Source organism: Carlito syrichta, unplaced genomic scaffold, assembly GCF_000164805.1.
Source record: "Carlito syrichta isolate Samal-C Ts95f unplaced genomic scaffold, Tarsius_syrichta-2.0.1 Scaffold313175, whole genome shotgun sequence".
Lineage (NCBI taxonomy): Eukaryota > Metazoa > Chordata > Mammalia > Primates > Tarsiidae > Carlito > Carlito syrichta.
The window spans coordinates 237858-260370 of record NW_007257271.1 but is presented as its reverse complement, the minus strand read 5'-3'; the positions used below and the strand labels follow the sequence as shown (position 1 = coordinate 260370).

Below are 22513 nucleotides of genomic sequence, written 5' to 3'. Positions count from 1 at the left end.
TTTTTTGGGTTTTTTTTTTTTTTTTTTTTTTTTGGTAGGGGCCATCCTAATGAGTGTGAGATGATACCTCGGTGTGATTTTGATTTGCATTTCTCTTATGGTTAGTGATACTGAGTATTTTCTCTTGTGCTTGTATATTACCTTTGGAGAAATGTCTATTCAAGCCCTTTGCCTATTTTAACATCAGGTTATTAGATGTGTTTTTGTTTTTGAGCCAGGGTCTCACTCAGTCGCCCAGTCTGGAGTGCACAGTGGCACAATTATGGCTCACTGCAGCCTTGACCTTCTGGGCTCAAGCAATCCTCCCACCTTAGCCTCCTGAGTACCTGGGACTACAGGCATGCACCATCATGCCTGGCTAATTTTTTAATTTTTTGTAGAGATGAGGTCTTGCTATGTTTCCCAGGCTGTCTTGAACTCCTGGACTGAGCAGTCCTCTTACCCTGGCTTCCCAAAGTGATGGGATTATAGGCGTGAGCCACCACGCCCTGTAAGGTGTAAATTTTGTTAAGATATTGAAGTGCTTTGTAAATTATGAATATTAACCCCTTATCAAATATATGATATGCAAATATTTTCTTCAATTCCTTAGGTTGCCATTTCACTGTGTCCTTTGATGCACAAAGTTTTTAAGTTTAATGTAGTCCCAATTGTCTATTTTTGCTTTTGTTATGTGTGTTTCTGGCATCATATACAAGAAATGATTGCCAAGTCCAGTGTCATGCAACTTTTCTCCTGTGTTTTCTTCTAGGAATGTTATAGTTTTGGGTCTTACATTTAGGTTTTAACCCATTTTGAATTAATTTTTGTATGTAGTGTAAGATAAGGGTGTAATTTCATTCTTTTTCATGTGGCTATCCGTTTTTCCCAGACCATTTGCTAAAAAGACTCCTTTCCCCATTGAGAGGTCTTGACACCTTTGTTGACAATCATCTGACCATATACACAAGAGTTTATTTCTGTGCTTTCTGTTCTCTTCCACTGCTCTATTTGTCTGTCTTTATGCCATTACCATGCTGTTTTTATTTATTTTTATTTTTTTATTTTTTCCTTTTGCAGCTTTTATTTCCTCCTGCTGTACTGGCCTTGTATCCCAGAAGAAAAATGTACTAGTACTTTAAACCCAGCCTGGAGGGGACTTGGCAAAGGCCACGGGGCTGCGGTGAAAGGGGCGGTGGGTGGATGAGTCCATTGTCCTTTGCCCCCAAAGCAGACCCCGGATGAAAGCTACTGAGGACCAGGGGCTGCAGACCCCACACAGGGAGGACTCCATGTTTTTATTTTTTAATTTTTTGTAGAGATGAGGTTTTGCTGTTGCCAGGCTAGTCTCAAACTCCTGGACTCAAGCAGTCCACCTGCCTTGGCCTCCCAAAGTGCTGGGATTATAGGTGTGATCCACTGCCCAGTCTGCCATGCTGTTTTTGTTACTGTAGCTTTGAAGAATATTTTGAAATCAGGAGGCTTGATTCCACCTCTGTCCTTTTCCAAGGTTGTTTTGGCTGTTTGAGGTCCACTGAGATTCCATATGAATTTTGGCATGAATTTTTCTATTTCTGAAGATCTGTAGGTTGCTTTGGGTTGAACATCTTAAGTCTTCCACTTTATGAACATAGAATATCTTTCCATTTACATGTGTCTTCTTTAGTTGCTTCCAACAGTGTTTTGTCATTTTCGGTGTACAAGTCTTTCACCTCCTGGGTTAGATTTATTCCTAAGTACTTTATTCTTTTTGCTGCTTTGGTAAATGGAATTGTTTTCTTAATTCCTTTTAGGATTGTTTATTGTTAATGTATAGAAGTGCAACTGATTCTGGTGTGTTGATTTTGTATCCTGCAGCTAAGATCATGTCATCTGCTAACAATAATTTTACTTCTTCCTTTCCAATTTGAATGCCTTATTTTTCTTCCCTGATTGCTCAATCAGGACTTGCAAAACTATTAGAACAGAAGTGCCAGGAGCAGGCATCCTTGCCTTGTTCCTGATCTTAGAGAAAAGCTTGCGGTCTTTCACCATTGAGTATGATGTTAGCTGTGGGCTTTTCGTATGTGGCCCTTATTAAACTAAAGTAGTTTTCTTCTATTCTGAGTTTGTTGATTGTTTTTTTTTCTTTTTTGGTTTTTTTTTTTAATCTTGAAAGGGTGTTGAATCTTGTCAAATGCTTTCTCTGCCTCTGTTGAGATGATCATGTGGTTTTTGTCCATCATTAATGTGGTTATTATGTTGGTTGATTGTTATGTGTTGAACCATTCTTGCATTCCTCAAGTAAACCCTATTTGGTCTTGGTAAATAATCCTCATAATATGTTGTTGAATTCAGTTTGCTAGTATTTTGTTGAGGAATTTTGCATCAATATTCATCAGGTTCTGTAGTTTTCTTATAGTGTCTTTGTCTGGTTTTTGTATCAGGATAATATTGGTATCATAGAATGGTCTGGGAGATGTTCCTCCTCTTCAGTTTTCGAAAGAGTTTCAGGCAGATTGGTGTTCATGCTTCTTTAAATGTTTGGTAGAATTCTCCATTGATGCCATCTGGTCCTGGGTTTTTTTTTTTTGAGGTTTTTGATTACTGATTCAATCTCCTTACTAGTTATTAGTCTGCTTAGGTTTTTTTTTATATATACTCAGTCTTGGTAGGTTTTGTGTTTCTAGAAATGTATCCGTATCTTCTGACTTATCCAATTTATTGGGATATGGTTGTTCATAATATTCTCTTATAATCCTTTTATTTCTGTGGCAGCAGTTGGAATGTCCCCTCTTCGTTTCTGATTTTAGTTATTTGTGTTCTCTTTTTTTTCTTAGTTAATCTAGCTAAAGGTTTGTCCATGTTGTTGATCTTTAAAAAAAAAAAAAACCAACTCGTCACTTTGTTACTTTCTTCCTACTGCTTTTTATTCTCTATTTCATTTATCTCTGAGCTAATCCTTTATTTCCTTCTGCAAGCTTTGGGTTTAGTTTGTTTTTCTTTTTTTGGAATTGTGTTTTTGCAGTTCCTTTGTGTGAAACAGGATTGAAAAAGAGGTCCATATATGGTGTGATATGTTTCTCGTCTCCTCAATTCTAGAACATTCCTCTCCCCATATTGTATGTCATTCATTTGTTCAAGTTATCTGGGTAATTTGTGTTAAAATTTTCTACGTTTTGGATTTTGGTGTTGTTTAAGGTCTTGTATTACCCCTCATTTTCTGTGAAGTGAAACTTTCTATAAAGTTTAGAGCTGGAGATGGAATAGATTCAGATTTAACTTTTTCCCTTTTTGGGTAGGAAGCCGTCATTGCTTCTGTGATGCTGAGATTGACCCAAGGGCCCAGGTGTTGTCAGCTTGATCCCTCCACTAGAAAATTCTTCATCTTCTTTTCATCTAATGTTTCAGCAATTGTTGGTGATTGTTGCCCAACGTCATTATTTCACTGAGGATTGCAAACTAGTGATTTTTAAAAATTCCATTATTTCTCCTGTGCTTACTAGGTGAGGTTCTTCTACAAAGAACTCTTTTCATCAATTGGTTATTCTGAAAAAGTCTATAGCAAAGGCAAGATAGATGCTAAATTCTTTCACTTTATTCATTAATTTTTAGAATAATGAACCAATACCTCAGCAACCTCCAAGGATGGCCAAAAACTTTTCTTTTGGGCAAGTGGGAGTATTATTATGATTTTGGATATTTTAATATATCTGATTTTTTAAAAAATTCATCAAAATGATAAATCTTTTGATGCTCAAAATAGCCTCTCTTTGTCCAGTTAAAGCCCCTTCAGATAGGGTTCTGTCATTTTGATGAGGCCCTAATTAAATAGGTTTGGGTTTTGTTGTTGTTGTTTTTAGTTTTAGGTTTATTTTATACATATTCTGCCACAGACTTGGATTTGCTAATTTCTTTTTTTTTTTTTGAGTTGGAGTCTCACTCTGTCGCCCAGACTGGAGTGCAGTGGCCGCTCATGCCCACCGCAGCCTCGACCTGTTGGGCTCCGGCGATCCTTCCTCCTCAACCTTCCAAGTAGCCGGAATTACAGGCGCACGCTACCACGCCTGGCTGATTTTTTGATTTATTGTAGAGATGAGGTCTCACTGCCCAGGCGGGTCTCGAACCCAACTAATTTCTTGAAGAAGCAACTCTGGTTCCTTTTAGTGGGAAATGTTTGCAGACCACAATTTAGGTGCTATATGTTAGCACCTAGGTTAGATTGCTACTGAGTTAGATTAGACTGCTGTTGGCTAATATCATTTAATCTGTGTCAGTGGATATGGCTAGGAAATGAAATGCTTTTTTAGAAAGACAAAAAAACAACAAATCATAAGTGTGTACTAGTAACCCCAATTCACATGCAAGATTTTGGGGTTTTTAAATGGGCTTTATTTTCTAGAGCAATTTTAGGTTTACAGCAAAACTGAGTGGAAAGTACAGAGATTATGGGGTTTTTACTTAACTTTCTTTGATTTGATGTTCGGTTTTTTTCTTTTTGAGTCAGAGTCTTCACTCTGTTGCCCAGGCTGGAGTGCAGTGGCATGCTCACGGCCACCCCAGTGTTAGCCTGCTGGTGATCCTTCTGCTTCAGCCTTCCAGATAGCCAGAACCACAGGTGTGCATTGCCACGCCCAACTAATTTTGTTTTTTATTTATTGTAGAGACGAGGTCTCACCATGTTGCCCAGGCTGGTCTTGAACCCGCGGGCTCAGGCAGTCCACTCGCCTCAGTCTCCCAAAGGCGTGGGATTACAGGCTGAGCCACCAAGCCCGGCCTTGTTTGTCTTTTACACTGAAATGTTTGGTTCCTAGTAACTTCCTTATTCTAGCCTACTATATGTATTACAGAATCAAAATAGTAATGCTCATATGATTGCTAAGATGAAGTCCACTGGATAGAGTTTGCTTTTGTTTTATTTTTCCCTTGAATAGAGTTTAAGTTGTATTTTTATCCTTGGGCTAAATATGGTCAACATAGTATTTTGAATTCACTTGAAATAATTCTTTCTGTGTGGAAATTTAGATGTTTGTTTTTCATTGTTGTTGTTTTTTTGAGTTGGAGTCTCACTCTGTCGCCCAGGCTGGAATGCAGGGGCACGCTCACGGCCACCGCAGCCTCGACCTGCTGGGCTCAGGCGATCCTTCCGTCTCAGCCGTCCAAGTAGCTGGAACTGCAGGCACGTGCCACCAAGCCTGGCTAATTTTTTGATTTATTGTAGAGATGCGGTCTCACCAAGTTGCCCAGGCTGGTCTCGCACCCATGGACTCAGGCAGTCCTCTCACCTCAACCTCCCAAAGTACTGGGATTATAGGTGAGAGCTGCCACGCCCCACTGTTTTTCATTGTTAAGCTTTTAATAATTTTAAACTTTATTTTTTTGTTAAATTGTGAGTTTATTTTTTCCCCTGTGCTGAGGGGGCAGGATGAGATCTGTACATGTCTGGGAATTAGTCCAAAACTGGACACATCTCTCCTTTGCCATCTCCCTTCCACTTCCATTGCAATTTGCCTTCTTTTTCTGTGGTCTATCGGAATGCTGAACAAAAATCTTGGCACAAGACAGGCATGAATAAACAAAATTAATAAAGATAGAAGGCGAAAACTGGCACAGCTCTTGTGCGGAGTCCCCTGTGTCCATTTTCACGATCATGGTGGCCTGGGCTTGTCTTGGTTCTCCAGCCTGTCTGATGTCATGGTGCTCTGTGACACATGATGTTTTAAAGGCTCTTGGCTCTGACATAACCAAAGGTTGTTTTAGAGTCGCCTGGACTGTGTCTTCTTGGTCTTTTTGTCCTTTGAACTGAGTGGTTGCAGAAACGCATGGTGTGGAAATACCCTTCTGGTCCCTCCCCTGTCTCCTTGCCCCTGCCCCTCTTAGAGTGCTCACAGATGAAGAGGGTTGGGTCTCTGCCACCCTGGAGCTGAATGACTTGTGTCAGGAATTCCCCAGGCTCTGGGGTGAATTGGATGCTGGGAACACAGTTCCATTGGCAGGTGCTTACCAGACTTAACTGAAGGCACACCGTCTTCACGTAATCCGCATGGCTGATCACCTGCGATATCACTGAACTCCTTTTATTGTTTTATTCTAATCAAGGAATGTGCACAAGTAATGCAAATGTAATTACATTTAGTCCCGAGGATTAAGAAACTTGGGGGTTATTCATATTGCCCGATGATGTAAATATCATGTTATGTTTAATGTGTGTGTGTATGTTTTTTTTTTTTAAGAGATGCTTATTTACCACTGAATAAATAGCTTAAAGTTATATTGGCCAGTATCAGGTCCCTGATGTGTATTTGGTCCAAGAGTGTTTTGTTTGTGCAGGTGTTTTTTTCCCTCCAGTATTATGCATTGTATATGTACATTGGGGGCCCTGAGAAGGTAGGAATTTTGCTTTGCTTGGAATTGCCTTTTATTTTTTTTTTGTTTTCTGTGTCTTCATGCACTGTAAATATTGATGCTGTCCCACCCCTGTAAGTGTGAAATAAAAGTATGTCTCTTCAGTATTCCATTCCTGCACCAATTCATTTAGAAAGGGTGGGATTTGCACACGAGGCAAATTTTGTGTTATTTGCATTTTGGGGAAGTAAACTCTGAAGCCTTCTTCCCTGGTTTTTCCTCTTGTTCTCACATTTCTTTCTTTCTTTTTTTTTTTTTTGAGTAGGAGTCTCGCTCTGTCGTCCAGGCTGGAGGGCAGCGGCATGCTCATGACCACTGCAGCTTCGACTTGCTGGGCTCAGGCAATCCTTCCGCCTCAGCCTTCCAAGTAGCTGTAACTACAGGCACGCACTACTACGCCCAACTTATTTTTTTATTTATTATAGAGACGAGGGCTCACCAAGTTGCCTCTGCTGGTTTCGAATCCCTGGGCTCAGGCAGTCCTCTCTCCGTGGCCTCCCAAAGTGCTGGGATTACAGGCTTGAACCACTGCGCCCAACTTTCCCACATTTCTTGATCACCCTATTTCTATCAGTGGTGGTGCCATAGCTCAGTGGAAGCTCCAAGAAAATTGGCTCTTTGTTGTTATTATTATTATTATTATTATTTGCTTTTGATATCACTTTATTCCAACCTGAGCACCTCAATATAAAACTAAACACCGGTGAACCATTTTTCCTAATTCTGCATTATTGTAAATATACAAGTTCTCCTAGCAGTCCAACACTTAAATAGATTAAATCATCTCTGTCACATGGTAGAATTCATATAATGAAAATACCTAAAATAATTAGTGCAATATACTGAACTGATCGAAATAAAATGAACTTTGGAAAGCAAGGCTGCTAGATTGTTACTAACATATCGCAATACTTTATGTTACAAATTACGGGTACATTCCTTATTATGGTTCTAACCATGTAGGAACAACCGAAGCCCCTTCCCTTCAAGGGGGGAGAGAAAGAAATAATTAGCTTGTTTAGTAACTGTACATTCTGTATATGTTTAAGCGACTCTTAAATATTACAGAAAAGTATTACATATATGGAAACTACAATGCAGTACCCTATTTACAGAACAGCTGAAGATCGAATTTAAAATAATCAAGTTTGAATATACATAATTGTTAGTGCATTGACTATATTATGTCAAAAGGGAACAAAAGCCCCCTCCCTGCCCCCAGACAACAAAACCTATGTAATGGCCAGCAGTGATTAAATAGAAATCACGGACACCTGGTTTGTTTCATTTCTGTTGAAGAGCTCACACGTTTGACAGGAACACGATCCATAAGATGCATTTATCAGTTCTCATATTCCTAAAACAAGACGGGGTTACATTCGACTTTTACCCCAATTGAAAAATAATAGGACTGGCTATAATTCAGATTCCATTAATATTCATTCCCGCAAGCCCCAGAGACATGGGACTGTTTTCTTGTGGTTAATTCATTAAAATGTGGAATGTACGCTTTTCAAATGTAAGTACCAGGAGAAACTACTCTTTGCCTGAATACTGTAGCTAAGTAAAACTTTAGAATCCCCTTCCAAAAAAGTTTTTGGAAAGCCCAAATTAGTACGTTCCAAATCTTTGTCACAGGTGACTACCAGTGTGAAGAAACTGGCTGGTTAACTGTGGTCCATACGGTTGTTTGTCTGTGTCCCTAGTGATGAGAAGTTTCTGCCCCTAGCCTTTCAGTGATATTATTATTTTTAATTATTATTTTTTTTAAGAGATAGGATCTCACTATGTTGTCCTGTCTGGTCTTAAACTCCTGGGCTGAAGTGACCCTCCTACCAAGGCTTCCTGAAGTGCTGGAATTACAGGCATGAGCCACACACCCATCCAAAGCTGGCTCTACAGGTGGGATCTTCTCAGGTCCTTAAATGTTGAGAGGAGTCACTTTGGATGCATGAAGTGGCGTGTCCCTGTGTACTTCAGCCATGACAGCCAACAATTACGAGCTGTCCCCCAGGCAATACTGATTCTGTAGCTGCCTGTACTGATTTCTCCGTGTTGCTTTTCTGGGTTTCAGACTCAGAGGCTTGCCCCTGCTCTACTGGTCCAAAAAACATGGCTTCACTGATAGATCAGATCATGGCAGTCCATGCATGTCCAGACAGTCAGGTGTCTTTTGTGACAGGCAGTGGACACAAACTGGCAAGAGGGAGAATGTACTGTCCTGCCCATTTACAAACAAACTGCTTTTGGTGGGCGGGGTTTGAGGATGCGAACATTAACCACAATCCAAGTACTAGAGACTGTGTTGATCTGTCCCAGTAATAAAGCCACACCCACATGGTAGCTGCCACTGAAGCTACTGCTTGCTTAATTCAGGGGCCTACCATCTTCCACCATGATCTGCAGTGGCGCAGTTCTGGCTCACTGCAATCTCGACCTCCTGGACTCCAGTGATTCTCCTATCTCAGCCTCCCAAGTAGCTGGAGCTACAGGCATGTACCACCCTGGCTAATTTTTTTATCTTTTGTAGAGACGAGGTCTTGCTATGTTGCCTAGGCTGGTCTCGAACTCCTGGGCTCAAGTGATCTTCCTGCCCTCGCCTTCCAAAGTGCTGAGATTATAGGTGTGAACCACCATGCCCAGCTGATCTGCTTTTTGCAGAGGCTCATAGGTGATTTGAATGGGGATAGGATGGAAATGACCTTTAAGTCTTTGTGGAGGGGACATTAATATCTACAGTTCCAGGAGGGTTGTGGTCTTGCTTCAGATGTATCCTGGGTGGGCATGGGGAGTGGGCAGTTCCAAAACTTCCACTGGATCCATGATGGTGAATAATTGTGGTGAGTGTTGTGCTGACTATTAAGAAAAACCATCCTGGTCAGGTGCGGCGGTTCAAGGCTGTAATCCCAGCACTTTGGGAGGCCGAGCTGAAAGGATTGCCTGAGCCCAGGGGTTCGAGACTAGCCCGGGCAATTTGGTGAAACCTAATTTCTACAACAAATAAAAAAATCAGCCGGGTGTGGTAGCACGCACCTGTAATTCCGGCTATGAGGGAGGCTGAGGCAGAAGGATGGCTGGATCCCAGCAGATCAAGGCTGTAGTGGCCATGAGCGTGCCACTGCACTCCAGCCTGGGTGACAGAGTGAGACTCCAACTCAAAAAAAAAAAAGAAGAAAAGCCAGGCGTGCTGTCTCAAACCTGTAATCCCGGCACTCTGGGAGACCAAGGCAAGTGGATTGCCTGAGCCTGCAGGTTCAAGACCAGTCTGGGCAATTATTGACTAGACCTCGTCTCTACAATAAATCAAAAGTCAGCCGGGCATGGTAGTGTGTGCCTGTAGTTCCAGATACTTGGAAGGCTGAGGCGGAAGGATCTTTGGCGCCCAGCAGGTCAACGCTGGGGTGGCTGTGAATGTACCACCGCACTCCAGCCTGGGCCACGGAATGAGACTCCGACTCAAAAATCAAAAAAACAAAACTCATCCCAATTTGCACTCAGGACTTGGGAAATAACCACATGGTGGGGCTCTGATTTGTCGGACCCTCTGTGAGAAGGACTTGGGCCGTGGCCTCCCTAAAAGGCATGAAGGAGAGTGATGGCATTCCCGGTACCTTGGTATCTGTCAGTGCAGACCGTGTCCAGCAGTCCTCAGGAGGTCTGGGGTATCCCTTTCCAGGACACAGGAACCCCAAGTCCTGTTGGGGAAGGACTGGAGGAATATGTATTGTGTGTACTTGTGTTGGCATTGACCTACCTCAAGAGCATCCAGTCTACCTTCCCTTCCATCCATTGGCTGTGTATCAGAAAACCGGTTCAAAGCTGGGACAGGATGCAGGAATCCTGGCTTTCCATCGTGGTAGCTGACCTCAGCCTTTTGCTCTTGGGTTTCAGATGGCTGCTGACCAGCCATCTCACCCCCTAGGGGTGCTGAATGGTTCAAGAGCTGTTACCTAGATGGCTGTCGTCAACACGCCCAAGTTGCTGCTCTGACTTGCTGGTGGTTGTGGTGACTTTGTGTCCGCGTGCCTCTGACAGATAAGTGGTCGGTCCCACATTGGCTATGTCAGAATCTCATCATCCCCATGACACTAAGGAGCCCAGTGCCCTGGTATCACCTTCCATCACCCCTTGCCTACAGAGGACGGCCCCACTGCTTCTCAAGGGTGTCAGGGCCTTCCTCACTAGTGCATTCCTTCCTGAAGGGAGATCCCTGGCTCTCCTGAGGAATACAGTCAGATGGTGGGATTTGTGCTCACCGTCTGTACATTTCACCTCTCTGCGCCATTCCATACCTGCCTCAGAATGCCAAGGCAGTCCTGACTACTTCACCTCATTTCTTTCTTTCTTTCTTTCTTTCTTTTTTTGTCAGTCTCACTCTGTTGCCCGGACCGGAGTTCAGTGGCACACCCATGGCCACCGCAGCCTTGACCTGCTGGGCTCAGGCAACCCTTCCGCCTCAGCCTTCCCAGTACAGGCACATGCCACCGCGCACAGCTAATTTTTTCATTTATTATAGAGACAAGGGCTCACCTCCACCTCCCAGAGTGCTAGGATTCCAGGTGTGAGCCACCACGCCTGGCCCGCCTCATTTCTTGTAGGCCAGTCTCATATCCAGTTCCAAGGATCCATCCCAGCAGCTAGGTACTGGGTTCAGGCGCTTTTACCAAGATGGTAACTCACACCAATAATGTTCCCCCATCCAGTCTTCAGTTCAGCTCCCCCAAGATCCACTCCCAGTGACCCCCATGGTTAAGTCCAGGGCCTTTTCTAGCAGGGATGGGAATCTCTTTAGCCTCAGGCTGGGCACAGTAGCTCACTTCTGTAATCCCAGCACTCTGGGAGGCCAAGAGAAGAGGGTTACCTGAGCCCAGTGGTTCAAGACCAGCCTGGGCTACTTGGCAAGACCTCATCTCTACAATAAAATAAAAAAATTAGCCAGGCATGGTGCATACACCTATGGTTCCTTGGAAGACTGAGGCAGAAGGATCAACTTGAGCCCAAGGTTGAGGCTGCAGTGGCCGTGAGTGTGCCACTGCACTCCAGCATGCGCAACAGAGACTCTGACTCAATAAACAAACAAACATTGCCTCAGAAATCTCTGGCATTCAGTCTGTCAATTCGCCCTGTCAATCAGTCTCTTCCTTCAAACCTTCCAAATGCATGAACAAAAGCCAAGCAGGCTCACACTTTTTACAATCACTAGTAACCCCCCCACCTCTGCCCGTTCCGGGGATAGACTGGGGCAGATGCCAACTACTCCCTTAGGTGAGGACCTTAGTGTTTATATTTGAGGTTTATATTTGAGGACCTTAGTGTTTATATTTGAGGACCTTAGTGTTTATATATTGAGCCACCCCACTTAGCACCGGCTGTGGGATCCTCGTTGCTGTTTGGCATGTGTGAGAAATCAGCGTAGACTCGTATCCTGAGGAGCTACTGTGAGGCCACTCCCGGCACCGACTGTCTAAATTCGGGTTCTTCTAGAAGCAGAGCACTGGGTGCAGGTGGTTTGAGAAAGGGTCCAAGAGCACAGGAACAAGGGACAGGTGGAAAGATGGAACGCCTGTCTAAGAATGTTTATCACAAGCCGGGCTCGGTGGCTCAGCCTGTAATCCCGCGCCTTTGGGAGACTGAGGTGAGTGGATTGCCTGAGTCTACTATCCAAAGTTTACCATTAACATGTTACTATCTATCCCTCCATCCGTCAATTCATCTTGTTTATTTATTTATTTTTTGAGTTGGAGTCTCACTCTGTCACCCCGACTGGAGTGCAGTGACCACTCCTGGCCACTGCAGCCTCGACATGCTGGGCTCCGGCGATCCTTCCGCCTCAGCCTTCCAAGTAGCTGGAACTATGGGTGCGCGCTACCACGCCCGGCTGATTTTTTAATTTATTGTAGAGATGAGGTCTCGCCAAGTTGCCCAGGCGGGTCTCAAACCCGCGGGCTCAGGCAATCCACTCGCCTCAGCCTCCCAAAGCGCGGGATTATAGGCTGAGCTACCGCGCCTGGCTAATTCATCATATTTTTTGGATGTGTTTCAAAGTTAAGTTGTAAACATCAGCCCCTCCCCCCCAAAAAATACTGCAGCATTCGTATCATTAACTAGAGGTCAATATTTGTTAATAGCTCCCTTTTCCCATAAGGTAAGATTTATATACGATGAAATGCACATATCTTTTTTGCATGATCACAGCTCACTGTATCCTCGACCTCCTTGGTTCAGGTGATCCTTCTGCCTCCGTCTCCTGAGCAGCTGGGACTACAGGTGCATGCCACCATGCCCAACTAAATTTTTTTTGTGTGTCTGGAGATGAGATCTCAATATCTTGCCCAGTCTGGTCTCAAACTCCTGGACTCAGTGGTCTTCCCACTTCAGCCTTCCAAGGTCCTGGGACTATGCCTGGCCTGAAATGCACGTCTTAAGTGTACTATTTGATGAATCTTAACAAATACCTAACTGGGTGTCCGTAATCCCAGCACTTTGGGAGGCAGAGGTGAGAGGATTGATTGAGCTCACAAGTTCGAGACCAGCCTAGGCAACATGGCGAGACGTCGTCTCTACACTAAATCAAAAAATTAGCAGGGTGTGGTGGCACGCACCTGTGGTTCCAGCTACTTGGAAGGCTGAGGTGGAAGGATTGCCTGAGCGCAGCAGGTAGAGACTGCGGTGGCCATGAACATGCCACTGCACTCCAGTTTGGGCGACAGAGTGAGACTCCAACTCAAAAAAAAAAAAAAAAAAAAGAAAGAAATAGATTCATACAGTATGAATTGTGTAAAGCTTTTTTCATTCAGTGTTTTTGAGATTTATCCATGTTTTTGCAAATGCATTTTGTTCTTCTTTATTGCTGAGTAGTATTCCATCATATGAACACACCGTAAGTTATCTCTTTTCCTGTTTATAGATATTTAAATTGTTTTAGTTTTGTTCTTTGTTCATGAGAGGCACAAAGTCTTTTTGTTGCATTTTTACTCAGGCTGAAATTGAGCAGAAGGATCACGCGGAATCTGCCTGATCCTTCTTGTCTAAATTTCCATGAATCTTCCTAATCGTTTTAGCAGCTACTGGTGATTGTAGCTTAAACTTATTTCACTAAGCGTCAGGAAAGGGTGTTCTTCAGGTTCTATAATTCCTTCTGCATTTATTAACTGGGATCCTGTGAAGAATTTTCCATTGTTAACTTTTTGGTTATCTGAAAATACAGTTTTTATGTGAAGGGGATATAAACTGCTTGACTCTTTTTCTGTATCTTTCACTTTTCAGAGTGATGAGTTGAGTTGATACTCTAGCCATCTCCAAAAGTGAGAATTTTTTTCTCTTTGTATTGTTATGAACTGATAAGTGTTACTATCCATGTAGTCTTTTTTTTAATTTTATTTTAAAAACTGACTCTTTTTTTTGTTAGTTTGGTTTTTTTGTTTTTGTTTTTTTGAGTTGGAGTCTCACTCTGTCGCCCAGACTGGAGTGCAGTGGCCGCTCCCAGCCACTGCAGCCTCGGCCTGCTGGGCTCCGGCGATCCTTCCGCCTCAGCCTTCCGAGTAGCCGGAATTACAGGCATGCGCTACCACGCCCGGCTGATTTTTTGATTTATTGTAGAGATGAGGTCTCGCTGCCCAGGCGGGTCTCGAAGCCGCGGGCTCAGGCAATCCACTCACCTCAGCCTCCCAAAGGTGCGGGATTACAGGCTGAGCCACCGAGCCCGGCTCTTTTTTTTTTTTGATGCTCAAAATTCAAAATTTTCCCCAAGGCCAGTGGGCTGTCTTCAGGTTAGCTCCTGTGCCCTCCCTCTAGCCAACCATCCATCCTGTGGGTTTTTCCTTCTCCTCACTGTCCGTCCACCTCATTGTCACTATCGTGGTCCACATCTCTGCTGCCTTTTTTTGCCCCTCCAGGAAAAATCCAGACACATCTGTGAATACACATCCGATGCTGTCATGCTTTTTTTTTTTTGAGTTGGAATCTCTGTCACCCAGACTGGAGTGCAGTAGCCGCTCCCGGCCACCGCAGCTTTGACCTGCCGGGCTCCGGCGATCCTTCCACTCAGCCTTCCAAGTAGCTGGAACTACAGGCGCGTGCTACCATGCCCGGCTCATTTTGATTTATTGTAGAGATGAGGTCTCGCCAAGTTGCCCAGGCGGGTCTCAAACCCGTGGGCTCAGGCAATCCACTCACCTCGGTCTCTCAAGGCGCAGGATTACAGGCTGAGCCACTGAGCCCGGCTGATGCTGTCATTCTTAAATTTCTGGTGTTCTCCATGGCTTTCGGCATGGAGTCCAGGCCCTTGAACCTGGACTTGAGGGCACATTCGCTATGGCTATGGCCCGACTCCTCTGCCTCAACAGCTGCCATGTTTTATCTGTAATGAGACGTTGTGGCTCTTTCTTTGTGATCCTGCCCTCTCTCCCAGGCCTCACACACACAGTTTTTTCCATCTGGGTCGCCTTCCTCTTTGACTAACTCCCTCATCTAAGGCCTTAGCTGGGGCCAGTGGTTCTCAGCCCTGGCTGCACATTGCATCGTCCGGGTAGCTTTAAGAAATATCAATGTCTGGGTTCCTCCCAAGAATAATTAAAATCCAAATGTCTGGGGCCGAGTCCCAGCTTTGGTAGTTTTCAGAGCTTGCATGGTGATTCTGATGGACGGCTGAGATTGAGAACCACAGTCTGGGGTGTTTCTTTCTCTGGGAAATGTGCTCTTGCCTCCCCTCGCCTGGGTCCCATGCTGTTTAATTCTGCTGCAGCATTCTGTTCCAACCCTTGCTTCACTGCCTAGACCTCACTGTGTTAACCCCTGGGTTTCTTCCAGGCTAGACAGAAGCTTCATGGGGTTGTGGCCGCATGGGTGTGGTTCCCCTCTGTGATTACTAAGCACACAGTAGGTGCTTGGTAATATTTGAAGATGGATGGAAAGGCAATATTTTGAGGTCCTTTGAGGGCAGAGATGGTGCCCTACTATGTGCAGGACAAAGGCCAGATTCCATTGTCTGCCGCCATCATTTCTCGGCAAACTCATCTCCTGCTCCACTGAACTCCTTCCCCTAGACAAGCAGACTTCCAGCCACCCTTCCCTTTTATCAGTTCTGTCCGAAATGGCTTTACTCCTTTTCTGCCTGCTCCCTATTCTACCTACCAAACAATTTCCTCAACTCATGAGCCACGTTTGAACTCATGAGCCTTGTGGGAATCCTTATTTGACACTTATTCATATACGTACTATGAGAATGAGTTCAAAATCATCCATTGGGGCACCTAGTTTATAAAATTTTGTGAATTTCATTCGGAGACTCTTGCTTTTGAATGGATATTAAAGCCAAATTTACTAGGAGAATAAAGTGATATCGACACTCACCTTTAAAAAATTAGTAGTAGTAGTAGTAGTAGTAGTAGTAGTATTTTGAGTTGGAGTCTCACTCCTTCGTCCAGGCTGGAGTGCAGTGTCACGCTCATGGCCACCCCAGCATCGACCTGCTGGGCTCCCGCAATCCTTCCGCTTCAGCCTTTCAAGCAGCCAAAACTACAGGCGCACGCTACCACACCTGGCTAATTTTTTATTTATTGTAGAGATGAGGTCTCGCCAAGTTGTCTGAGCTGGTCTTGAACCCTTGGGCTCAGGCAGTCCAATCACCTTGGCCTCCCAAAGTGCTGGGATTACAGGTTTGAGCCACCACGCCCGGCCTCTTAAATTGTTTAGCTTTATTTGTCCCTATGAATTCTTCTCTGAGTGAAACTTCGACTTCCCAGTTGAATTTCAGGCCACGTGTGGTCTAGGACTCATGCTCTCACAATTGCTTCCAGAAATGGCTTCAAGGACGGGATATCCCCCAAACCACCACAGACTGCGATGCTGCTGTGACTGAAGCTGGTATCGTGACCTTTGCAAGCCTGAATATGCGCGGGGAAACTTACCAGTAATGGAGGATGCTAATTAGATGATTTCTTGTAGCCCTGGTCCTGATGGCACTGGTGTCCTCTAGCTCCCTTTTTCATCCACCAGAGGGCAGTGTTCCACTCTGCCCAACAGTCGGCCCTTCTGAGGGCTTCCCTTTCGAATCCTAGCATTTTGGCTCTTGAAAGTGGATTGCCAGCCGGGCTCCGTCGCTCAGCCTGTAATCCCACGCCTTTGGGAGGCTGAGGTGAGTGGATTGCCTGAGCCCGCGGGTTCGAGACCCTCCTGGGCACTCATCTCTACAATAAATCAAAAAATCAGCTGGGTGTGGTAGCACATGCCTATAATTCCGGCTACTTGGAGGGCTGAGGTGGAAGGATCGCCGGAGCCCAGCAGGTCCAGGCTGCGGTGGCCGGGAGCGGCCACTGCACTCCAGTCTGGGCGACAGAGTGAGACTCCAACTCAAAAAAAAAAAAAAAAAAAGTGTCTTCAAAACAGTGATAAGACTTTGACTAATAGATACATGTCTTACATTGCAACCCAGTAGAGACATCCATGTGTATGTAACTCTACATATGTATGTGTGACAAAAGTTTTATAAGATAATACTTTACTACTGGCAGTATACTTTGATGTTTTCTATTCTTTCATTTAAAAAATGGTACTTATCACCACCCCAAATGAGTTCATGACTCACAAATCAGAGATTACAGCCCACAATTTGAAAAATATCACCTTACTGTTCCTTTAGCCCGATATCCTGGATAGTTATGGGTGTGCAGATGCTGGGTTAGAGAGGAGACTTGCCAGGTGTGGTGGCTCACGCCTGTAATCCCAGCACTTTGGGAGGAAGAGGCGAGAGGATTGCCCGAGTCCAGGGGTTTGAGACCAGCCAGGGCAACTTGGCAAGACCTTGTCTCTACAGTAAATCAAAAAATTAGCTGGGCGTGGTGGTGCATGCCTGTGAGTCCATCTACTTGAAAGGCTGAGGGAGAAGGATCGCCTGAGCCCAGCAGATCGAGGCTGTGGTGGCAACAGAGTGAGACTCTGATTCCAAAAAACAAGAGAGAGAGAGAGAGACTTACTCAGGTTGCTCCAAGGCTTAGAGCAGCACCTGGGATCAGGCTTCAAGGCTTTCAACTTTTTTTTTTTACTGTAGAGATGAGGTCTCGCCAAGTTGCCCAGGCAGGTCTTGAACCCGCGGGCTCTGGCAATCCACTCACCTCAGCCTCCCAAAGCGCAGGATTACAGGCTGAGCCATCGAACCCGGCTTAATTTTTTATTGGCTTTCAACTTTTAATTCATTGCTTTTTGCCCTGCACTGTACACTTAGAATTTTATTTTATTTTATTTTATTTTAATTATATTTTATTTTATTTTATGTCGAGATCTCACTCTGCCCAGGCTGGGGCACCTTCGTAGCTCATCACAACCTCAAACTCCTGGGCTCAGGTGATCCTTCCACCTCAGCCTCCCGTATATCTGGGATGACAAGTGCCTGCCACTCCTTTCTGCTAATTTTTTTTAATGTTTTATTTTGTAGAGACAAGGTCTTGCTATGTTGCCCAGGCTGGTCTTGAACTCCTGGGCTCAAGCAATCCTCTTACCTCTCAAAGTGCTGGGATGTCAGGTGTGAGCCACCATGCCCGGCCTAGAATTTTCATACTGGGTCTTGGTGATCCCTGTAACATAACTATTGAGACACATCCAGTGCTCAGGCAGGTGACCGCCACAAGAAGATGTGCGTGTGTGGATGCGTGGTTGTGTGTGTGTGTGTGTGCATGGGTACTGTTCCCAAGCCTCATGAACAGCACACTGGAATATAAGCTCAGCCACTGATGGTCAGATCCAGGCTGGCCTCTGAAAGCAAAACCCTATGGACTCCTGCCCGTGCATCCTCCTTGATGATTTCTGTTCCCTCGTTGCATGGGAGACCTGCCCCAGCAGTGGTTTGTTCGATAACCCAGAAACCAAGCATTCACTCCATCAGCACATTATGCAAATTAAATAGGCAAGGAGTCCCTGTCACTGTTAAAGGATCTGCTCCTGAAATAAGGATGTGGGTTTTCATGCAGTCCCATCCCTGTTCTGTAGAATGCCTCCGGGAAGACTTTTGAGATCAACTACAGCCGGGACCGCTTCCTCAAGGATGGCCAGCCGTTCCGCTACATCTCAGGAAGTATCCACTATTCCCGCGTGCCTAGATTCTACTGGAAGGACCGGCTGCTGAAGATGAGGATGGCAGGGCTGAACGCCATCCAGACGTAAGCAGGAGGGCTCGGCTCGGAACACCCCCCTGGAGAGGGAATGCGACTGCATTACTCAGGGCAGCAATTCCATTTCCCAGAAAGGGGTGCTGGTCCAGTGTGATGTTCTAGGAGGGGCTTGTCATGAGCTAGACTGACCCTCCTTCAAATGGTTAACCACATCTTTCCCATTTTGAGTTTTGGCACCAGACATTATCAATAAAGATCAGCTTTAAAAAGGGCAGAAGGGGCTCGGCGCGGTGGCTCACCCCTGTAATCCCAGCACTCCAGGAGGCCAAGACAGGAGGGTTGTTTGAGCCCAGGAGTTTGAGACCAGCCTGAGCATAGTGAGACCTCATCTCTACCAAAAATTAGATAGGTGTGTTCGGACATACCTATAGTCTCAGCTACTCAGGAGACTGAGGTGGGAGGATCGCCTGAGCCCAGGTGGTGGAGGCTGCAGTGAACTGTTATCATGCCACCGCACTCCAGCCTGGGAGACAGAGTGAGACTCTAACTCCAAAAAAAAGCAAAAGGAAGTAACAATGATTGAGTGCTTACCAGGTACGGGATACTTTACACAAATGATTCCATTTATCTGAAGTCAGTATTACTGTTCTGTGAAATTTGTCCAAGGGTATATCTTTGGTCAGAGGTCCAGCTAGGATCCGAACATAAGCATAGACAGGTAGGCAGCTATAGCATGAGGTAGGATTGTAGGCAGCCATGGCATCTTCTCAGCTTCTGGGTCGTAAGGGTGGAAAGGTATGATACCTTTCCTCACCTGCCATAAGCATCACAGCTGACACTCCTATGACAAAGACAAGTTAACAAGAGAAAATCATAACAGACTTATTTAATCAAAGTTTTGGTGACGTGAGAGCCTTAAAGAATGAAGACCCACAGACCCAGGGAAAACTGGTTTTATGCTTAGGGTCAATGAAAAATGAACAGCTGCACAGAATGTGATTAGACAAAAGGGTCTGGTCTAGATTGAGGGAGAAACTCCCCAAGGCCTGACTTTTTTTTTTTTTTTTTTTTGAGTTGGAGTCTCACTCTGTTGCCCAGACTGGAGTGCAGTGGCTCTCCCACCCACCGCAGCCTCGACCTGCTGGGCTCCGGCGATCCTTCCGCCTCAGCCTTCCGAGTAGCCAGAATTACAGGCACGCGCTACCATGCCCGGCTGATTTTTTGATTTATTGTAGAGATGAGGTCTCGCCACATTGCCCAGGCAGGTCTCGAACCCGTGGGCTCAGTCAGTCCACTCATCTCAGCCTCCCAAAGGCACGGGATCCCAGGCTGAGCCACTGAGCCCGGCTGGAATTCTCGTTTCTACCACCTGCCTTGGGGAAGAGGAATTCTGGTTTCTATGACTCACTCTAGGGGGAAGACAGAGATGGGATTCAGGAGGGCTGGAGAAGATCAGAGAGAAAGCTTTGTTTCTGCGGCCTTCCAGTCTCCTTTAGTTCAAAGCACTCAGGATGGGCTGGACTCAGTGGCTCAACCTGTAATCCCAGCACTTTGGGAGGCCGAGGGGAGTAGATAGCCTGAGTCCACGGGTTCGAGATCAGCCCGGGCAACTTGGTGAGACCTCATCTCTACAATAAATCCAAAAAAATTTAGCCAGGCGTGGTAGCACACGCCTGTAGTTCCAGCTACTTGGAAGGCTGTGGCGGAAGGATCGCCGGAGCCCAGCAGGTCAAGGCTGCGGTGACCGGGAGCATGCCACTGCACTCCAGTCTGGGTGAGAGAGTGAGACTCCAACTCAAAAACAACAACAACAACAAAGCACTGGATGTCAAGGTCCCATGCTTGGGAGTATTGTTTTCTGAGCCCCAATAGGGGAATAAGCCTTGTCTTTCCGTAGATTTCTGAAACCCAGTCTGTCTTTGTGGTTCTGCTGGGTAATCGTATAACCTCGGGGCATAGAATTTCCCCAACAGTTATCTCTCCTCATCTCTTCTACTATTGCCGAGTGATTGGGAAGCAAGTGGGGTGGCTGGCCACTCTGGTTTTTGCAGTGCTGATATAGATTGCTGATAACTTTTCAAAGATAAAGAGCAGGAAAACCCAGAGGCAGATTCCAAAGATAGCTAGGGAGAATCCATTATTCCGATTCTAAGGCCATTGGCTGAGTGAACTCAAGTTCACGTGTTTATAATTTTGACTCCAAATTCTGGGAACCAAGACTGTTTCTTGAAATCATGGGATCATGGAAAGAGGACTAGAGCCAGGGTCTTTGTGATGGGAATGGGTGGTTTCATATGTAAATGTATGTCCCTGGCTGTAGGTAGCCAGGGGAGCTGGTAGGAGATTTTGTCATTGTTAGAGTCACACTCCCAGAGGGGTCTCCTGAATGTTAGGCCTGCTGGGGGTGTGGGTGTGTCTGGTGTGCAATCTGATGCCACATGAAAGATGCAAAGAATTGCACAGAATAGATTAGAAAATAGAGTTTATTTAGAAAGTAAATTAGAGAGAGAGAGGAAGGAGATTCACCTTCCCAAGGAAGGGGAGGGGGGCCCAAAGCTTAAGAAAATGGCCTGGCCACAGCTCAAAGAGCACATGGCCACACCATAGCTTAGCAAGGCAGTGGCAAAATGGCTGCTCGTGGTCGAGTCCTTTTAACTATTTCCCTTGGATGGGAAAGGTCATTAAGGTCATTGGTGGTTGTCTGTTCCACATCATCACGAAGGGGCAGGTAAGTGCAAGTACTAACGTCAGGTGATAGATAGCTTGCATATGAAAGAATTAGTCACATGATTGCTGCCGTGGTAACAAGGGGAGGAGTTTTCCCTGCAAGAGACCGGTCAGACGTTTCCAATCCACAATCTTCTTTTGCCAAAAGGTGGTCTTATTATTTCTATGGCTTCAGCCAGCTAGGAGGCCTGAAAGTTTCTTAGAGATGATTGTGCTAAACCATGAATTAAATGGTTGGGCTGTTGGGCTGTCCTGGTCTTGCATCTGTTGTCGATTTGCCAAGGGAGTGGAGTAAGCTAGCATCTTGGCCTACAGTCGAATGAATGCTTTCTAAAACCTGCCTAATGAACATGTATCTATCTGTGTCTAACCTGTGCTAGATTCAAAGCGTGTCAGGGGTAAAGTCTAAGCAAAAATGGTTATGCTGAGGCAAAAAGACGGCGCTAAACTAAGATTATTCTAGATTTCTGTAGGTACCTCCTTTTAGTCATTTTGTTTCCTGCCACATAATTCCTGCCACGTTTTTTGTCAGAGAATGTAGGGCTTGGAGATTTTTCCTACTGTTTTTTTTTTTTTTTTGAGTCAGAGTCTCACTCTGTCACCCAGACTGGAGTACATTGGCACACTCACGGCCATCACAGTCTTGATCTGCTAGGCTCAGGCGATCCTTCCGCCGCAGCCTTCTCAGTAGCTGGGGCCACTGGTGTGCACCACCATGCCTCGCTAATTTTTTTATTTATTATAGAGATGAGGTCTTGCCAAGTTGCCCAGGCCGGTCTTGAACCAGTAGGCTCAGGCAATCCTCTCACTTCAGCCTCCCAAAGTGCTGGGATTATAGGTGTGAGCCACCGCACCTGATTTTTCCTACTTTTATTACAAATTGTTTTTCTAAGAATAAATATATCTCTTAGTACTTTTTAGCAAGATCTTTTTTTTTCTTAAGCTTGACACGGGCATATATATGAGGGGGACCCCCAAAAAACCCATAATTTATTTATAAAAAATTATGTATTTATTCTTACATGTTTAAATTTCAGTCACCTCTAAAGTGCTCATCATTTGATGCAATACACCTATTGAGATGCTTTTTCCACTGCTCAAAACAGTTTTTGAACACATGAATTTGGATGCCTTTTAAGTGCTTTTGTACTTTTGTTTCATCTCTTCCACATCAGCAAAATGTTTCCCTTTGAGGACTTTTTTTTTTTTTTTTTTTTTTTTGAGTCGAAGTCTCACTCGGTCACCCAGACTGGAGTGCAGTGGCTGCTCCCGGCCACCGCAGCCTCGACCTGCTGGGCTCCCGGGATCCTTCCGCCTCA

At 45.1% G+C, this 22513-nt stretch overlaps 1 protein-coding gene across 1 annotated transcript in view; it reads left to right on the top strand.

Moving 5' to 3' along the window:
* The first annotated feature begins 18338 nt into the window (after nucleotides 1–18338).
* GLB1 (galactosidase beta 1) overlaps nucleotides 18339–22513 on the top strand; it is a 94556-nt gene continuing 90381 nt past the window's right edge. Inside the window, exon 1 of the mRNA XM_021718621.1 lies at nucleotides 18339–18515. Within this exon, the coding sequence (XP_021574296.1) occupies nucleotides 18484–18515 (32 nt within the window). The 5' untranslated portion in view covers nucleotides 18339–18483. The remainder of the gene's footprint in view (nucleotides 18516–22513) is intronic.